The sequence below is a fragment of the Scyliorhinus torazame genome, chromosome 6 (genome assembly GCF_047496885.1).
Source record: "Scyliorhinus torazame isolate Kashiwa2021f chromosome 6, sScyTor2.1, whole genome shotgun sequence".
Taxonomy (NCBI): Eukaryota; Metazoa; Chordata; class Chondrichthyes; order Carcharhiniformes; family Scyliorhinidae; genus Scyliorhinus; species Scyliorhinus torazame.
Window position 1 is genome coordinate 241,440,499 of NC_092712.1, and position 6,734 is coordinate 241,447,232.

The 6,734-nt window shown below is 42.5% G+C and overlaps 1 protein-coding gene across 1 annotated transcript in view; it reads right to left on the bottom strand.

The window, feature by feature from the left end:
- Nucleotides 1-6,529, bottom strand: part of LOC140425355 (chorion-specific transcription factor GCMb-like) — a 95,973-nt gene extending 89,444 nt beyond the window's left edge. Inside the window, exons 1-2 of the mRNA XM_072509535.1 lie at nt 6,221-6,529; nt 5,101-5,353 (exon numbers count right to left, since the gene is read on the bottom strand). Coding sequence (XP_072365636.1) covers nt 5,101-5,353; nt 6,221-6,313 — 346 coding nt within the window. The 5' untranslated portion in view covers nt 6,314-6,529. The remainder of the gene's footprint in view (nt 1-5,100; nt 5,354-6,220) is intronic.
- Between the last annotated feature and the right edge of the window lie 205 nt (nt 6,530-6,734).

Here is a 6,734-nt window from a genome sequence, read left to right on the forward strand (position 1 = left end):
CAACAGAATACCCTTTTGTTATTATCACATCTGGCAGAAAGAGGGCATAGGGTCTCAATGGACAAACTGCAATTCTGCCCGGAGACATTTCAGTATTTGGGATTTCAGCTGCAGCAAGGACAGCGGAGGCTTGGGTCTGAAAGCGTACAGGCTGTAGCAAGGGTTCCAACTCCGTGCACGAAAAAGGAGACCCTTACCTTCCTCGGCATGGTGGGCTATTGCAGGCAGTGGATACCGTCTATAGAGAGATGGATGCAGTACTGCACAAGGCTACCATACAGGACGCCCCTTCAGTTGTTACCTAGTTCCAAGAGAGGGAGCAAGCATTTCGTAATTTGAAACAAGCCCTGATTAGCGCCCCTGCCTTGGGACTTCCTAATTTCAGCAAGCACTTTACTCCTTATGTGAATGAAGCAGGGGGATTTGCAACAGGGGTCCTGGTGCAAGAGCATTGAGGAGGGAAAAGACTCCTTGCCTATTACTCGGTGGCCCGATGTGCTGTGGTAAAGGGTATGCCAAATTGCTTAAGAGCAGTAGCAGCCACAGCAGCCATAGTAGAAAAAAACAGTTTTGCTGCTGCTTAATTCATCCACAACGCATCATTTTACTGCGGCTCGACACACTGGGTACGAAGTAATCCTCTTTAAAACCAACTCTACCTACAAGTTAGCGCCAGCTGTCAACCTTGCAACACTCTTGCCCACACCCTCGGAAGCAGAACATATGTATGATCATGACTGTTTACAATTGGTTGAAGCCACCACAACCCCTCGACCTGATTTATTGAGTCACCCACTAGAAAATCCAGACATCACCTTTTTCACCAATGGGTCAGCAAACTGACCAAATGATATGACCCGCCTGGCCGGCTATGCAATAGTAACTCCATTCAAGATAGTGGAAGCTTTTGCTCTGCCTTCGGGAATGTCTGCTCAAGCGGCCGAATAGTTTGCCCTTATTAAAGCATGTATTCTAGCTAAAAATAAAACAGTCAATATATATATTGATTCCTGATCCGCTTTTGGGGTAGTACATGATTTTGGCCAATTATGGAAAAACAGGGGATTCATAACTTCCTCCAGCCAGTCTATTAAGCATGCTAAATTGGTTTTAAATTTACTAGATGCTGTTCAGCTGCCCAGCAAGATAGCCGTTTTAAAGTGTGAAGCGCATACTACCGCAGACGATGAAGTCTCATGCGGCAATAGATTTGCTGATAAAATAGCAAAGGAATTGGCTCTCAAACAGCAGCCACAACTGCAAGCAGCTGCAGTTGAACTTCCATCCATCATAATAGAACCAAAGTCAAAACAGGCACAGGAGCAAGCCTCCCTACAGGATTGGCTAAAAGCAGGTTGCTATCAAGACGATCATCAAATCTGGATCCACCCAGATACCCGCGCTGCTTGCCCATGGGCAGGCTCATGTGGGCAAAGGAGTTAATGGCACATGCAATATGTCAACAATGGAATGCTCGAGGTATTACGGTAACAATTGAAAAAGTAGCCCGCACATGTATGATTTGTCAAAGGAATAATCGATGATAGTGGTGGACAGGGCGGATGGAATAATTAAAACTGCAGTTACAAAAGTGTGTCAACAAAATGGGCTGCGATGGCCAGATGCCATACCCATAGTAATGTATGCCCTGAGAAATCAGAGAAATTGTAATACGGGTTTAACCCCGTATGAGATATTAATGGAACGTCCCATGACAACTGGAATTAAACCCCCAATGACTCCAACGGCAGTAGCCTTAATGTGGGCAGATGAGGTATCACTAAAATATGCCCAGGACATCTGTGAAACCGCTGGGGGAAAAAAAAACATGAAAAGATGCTCAGATGCATCCAAAAGAGGGAAATACACACCCTTTAAACCTGGAGATCAAGTATATGTGAAAGCACTAAACAAAGATTATTTTACTCCGTGGTGGAATGGACCCAACTGCTGCTAACAACAGTCGTTAAAGTAAAAGAAAAGCCAGATGGGATCCACGCAACTCGTGTAAACTACATCATACGGAACTTTGAGAGTACTAGCGAAACGCTGACCTGAAGAGAATGACGGCGTTGATGTTTTTATATTATCATATTAATCCAACATCATGCATACTAACACCTTAATATGCATGTCTCACTCATACGCAGAGAGGGTAATTAAATTCAGTTGTTGGGTTTGTACACAAATTCCCAGATGCTTGGGGGAGGGCTTCCCTGTGCGACCGATCCCATTCACCAGTAAAGAGATAGCAGAATGGGCTCTAAGACAAAATAGTACAGGACATGGTGAAGATACACAGACTATGTTAGATTGGAGATTAGCTGGATATGATTTGAATAGGTTTGAGGAATGGTGGGGGCCTAGGTTTAATGTAACACGTCAACCGCCCTGGTTGATCCTTCCCAATTATACTGGAGTCCCAAAAGGAAGTATATGCTTTAAGAATCATAAAACATATGGGACCCACTCAGTAGGCACGAGTCAGTGTGAGCAGACATGGAATTGGCAACCCCCTATGTTTCACCTTACAGCTAAAGGACTATTCTTTTTGATTGGTCAGGAGTTGAAAATCAAACTAGTGGAGGCTCCTGGGAAGGGGATCGATTAGACTAATGATGACCGATACTAAAGGAAACCTGACCGCATATAACGGCACGTATTTTATCTGTGGCCATACCAGAAAATTGGGAAGGCTCCTGCTATTTGGGATACGTAGTCCCTTATGTGCATCACATTCAGCAATTGCAAGACCATCCCCATCACAGGACGACACGCAGTGTTATGACAAGGGCACAAATGCTGGGAATAATGATACCACCATTAGGAATAGCCACTAATGCATAAGAACTACACGAACTACGAGACATCCTTGAGCAGGTAGCTAATGACACTGCAGAAGCTGTTAACCAGATAGAAACTGAGATGGTTGCTATAAGAGCGGTTGCCCTGCAGCATAGGATGGCTCTTGATTTCTTGTTAGCTGAAAAGGGAGGCACTTGTGCCCTGATTGGAAGTGACTGTTGCACGTACATCCCTGATAACTCAGAGAAAATTGATAATCTGGTGTATCACATTCGTAGAGAGGTGACAAGATTACATGAAAATGAGGGATGGGACTTTTGCTTTGGGTGGTTAGGATCGTCAGAGGATTGTGTTCTGGATTCTCATCACCATTATAATCTTGATTGTCGTATGGTTACTGTTTTAATGTTGCGCAAGGTATTTTTATTGTACTAACACGGGAGAACTGCCTTGGCCGCCTTGCCTCCTTCTTACCAGGCTCATAGCATGTAGGGAACTGTCATATGTCCGTTCTCCTTACATTATAAACCACCCTTCTCTACGGAGGACTCGATAATTTACTAAAAGGTGTGGGAATTGTGGAAGGGAAATTAACATAAACTAGCTTAGAAGCACGCTGGGAAATGCTTGACGATAGTTCAACACTGCTTTTGAATGAAAATAAGTAGGTCAGGTAACATAAATGAAATACTGCTTAAATTCTGGTCTCGGCCTTGTTATGAAAACACACTGTCCTCCGAAAGATAACAAAATGTGTACTCGAGTTGTTTTTAGCCAAGGGCAAGAACACACATACTACGTATTTCATCTTACGTACTTTCCAAGGTCTATTTAATAGAAACGTGCCTGTTTACTTCAAGCTGTTATTTCAGACTATAAAATATGCTGTCTTCAATCAAATCTCAGAAGGCAGTGCAATGGCTTTGCAGCTGGAACACTCTCCGCAAATATATTTGTGTAAATAAATTTCCTTAAATTGAACCTCAAGGAATTTGTCTTTACTATAATTTCCACGACAGATAGTTTTTTGAAGAATAAAGGGATTAAAGATTATGGTGTTCGGGCCAGAAAGTGGAGCTGAGTTCACAAAAGATCAGCCATGATCTCATTGAATGGCGGAGCAGGTTCGAGGAGCCAGATGGCCTATTCTTGCTCCTAGTTCTTATGTTCGTATTAATAGCTGCAGTCCCAATGGAGCCTTAGAACAGAATGTCAAAAGTATTAAAATATAGAGTTCTACTTAAATTGATGTCGATGTTTGTCAGTCAATTTGGATCCTTTATCCTCTGTGGCCATCCTCGCAATTATCAAACCACTTTTCATGAGTATTTCGGGCAAAAGTATATTATCACGATCTCAATGATGAGGGTTACAGTTATGAAAAGAGACTTGAGAAGTTAGGACTTTATTTCACTCGAGCTGAAGTGATTATGTGTAAAACGGCAGAGCTCTTCCAGGTTATGAAGAGTTGCGATAGAATAAATAGCGAAAGGTTGTTATCGTGGTCAATGAACAGTCGCTAGCTTAAATTCATCACAAAAATGAAATCACGAGAGTTAACTGAAATTGGATAGCTGGTTGACAATTGGAAATATTAAATGGCATGAGAGCGAGCAGCATTGGTTTAGATTCCTATCTGTAAAGTAACGCATTCTATAAATGTGTGCTGATGAGAATTTAAAGATCTAAATTAGGTTGAATTAGAATTTGAAAACCTAGGAAGGTTGTGACACTCTAGGTATTTTAAATGATTCACACACAAAAATACACGCAGAAAGGGGGGATAATATTATCAATTATATAAATGTTTCCTTATGAACTTAAACCAATAAGTTGTAACCGTGGCCCCTATCTGGGAGCGTCTGTAACCCGTGGTACTGTGGAATTAATATCAGAAAGTAAAAAAGACACTTGAAGTCACAGAGTACTGGAATTCAGCTGCAGAAATCACTCCAGTTACTTGTGCTGGAAATATATATTTTAGGGTACAGATAGAAACCTCTGAGAGAGGTTAAGAACTTGCATTTATTGGAGCCTTTTCAGCGCCCATGGCTTCACATCCAGTGAGTTGTTTTCTGGTGTATAGCAATGTCGGCAGTCTTAATCGTTTCCATCCCCTCCGCACCTCCCACCAATATTTTTGTTTTGTTTTCAAATATACATCCAAGGACCCTCTTTTCCTGATATAAATCTCGCTTCCACCATCTGAGACTGAAATATGGGCTGCTCAGTAAAAGATGTGCTATCAGTCCTACAACACACAAAGCCTTTCACTGGCCACTTCAGGATACTTACTCTGCTGTTTTTGACGAGCCTTGTCACAGATAGCTGGTCTGAGCTGAAGTTTGCTGCCATTCGGTAGGGTGCAGTTCCTGGCGCAGATCACCACCCCCAGGCAAGACTTCTTCAGGATCTGGCAGTTGTGGTTGTTAGTGTTCCTCATAGCCCAGCCACTCAGGTGCCTCTGTGCATTTTTATTGTCTGCAGTGTAAATGTATCGCACATATCCATCTGTCCATTCCTGGAATGTGTCAAATTGCTTCACATCCTGAAAATTACACACAGAATTATAGATGAATTATACAAGACTGTCAGGTTTAAAAAAACACAATGTAAGAAAAACATACATGGGTTGGTCCATTCTGGGTCCCATGTCACACATTGTTAAAAACAGATTTTAGAGGATTATAAATCTGCAAAGAACTCTCTAAAATAAATCGAAATTGTCAAACCGAAAGAGGTTCACATGTCTCATGCTCATTTTGAGCAGATCTGTAAAATTCTTAAAAATCTGATCAAAATGTAAATGCTGCCATTGAGATCATTCGAAGTCAGTCCCAAATTAGAGATATTATTTTAAAAATGATTACGCCTGTCATCGATTTGGTTTTAATTATTAAATATTGTCAAATGGACCAGCCAGTAGCAGGAATGAGTGCTGAACTCAACAAATAAACAAGCCAATCTTTGCCACAATTTATAAAATCAGCACAATATTTGAAATAAAAAGCTGGTAGCAAGTGGAAAGAATAAATGTGCTCACTCAATAACTTAAATATCCACCCGTCGGTAAACGGCAACAGGAACTTTTAAATACAGGAATATAATTAATTATCCCACTGATGGAACGGCTTCTCCTTGTGTTTGTACTAACTGCTGCTTAGAGGCCGAATCTGATTCTCTCCCCACCTCAAAAATCACCTTTGTATTTAATTCTGGAACTGAAAAGCATTAAAAGAGTCACCCATACTGGAAATGTTAGCTCCCTTCTCTCTCCACGCTGTCAGACAGACCTGCTGAGATTGTGCAGCATTTTCCGTGTTTGTTGTAATTTTAACATAATAACACCATGATAATTTGTAACATAGAAATAGTCCATTTGAATCTTGTGTGTGGAAGCTTTCCCGACAGTTACCTGAGGCAGTTTGGGGTCGTTAATGTCCCAGGTGATTTTCATGCCGTAGGAACACACACAGTCAGCATCCTCATACGGATCACCTTTCGACATCTTTCTCTCAGATCGGCTGGCCTGGGAAACCCCTCGCACTCCGATTCATGTACTGCAGAAAAGAAATGGTCAGGGGTAGGTAAACCGGAGGCGTCCGAGTAACGTTTGAGCCGGGCGTGGAGTATAGTGAAGTTTGACAGGAGGGCGCCCCGCTTTCCTTGCCCCAACGCACTGGAATCCAAAGATGAGTGACGATGTTGTGCACACTCCCTGGATCCCCGGATCACCTCGCAGTGACTCAGGAGACGCGCCCTTTTTGACACAGTTGGGTAGGAGTTGAACGCCAGCATCAGCTTTGATCTCAGGTGAACCGTGTTGGTGACCTGTTCGAAACTACACGTAGACACTCAGTCAAGTCGCACATGACCCACCCGCCTGCCAGGATCTCAAATCCAGCCGCAAAGCGAACACAATTCAGACT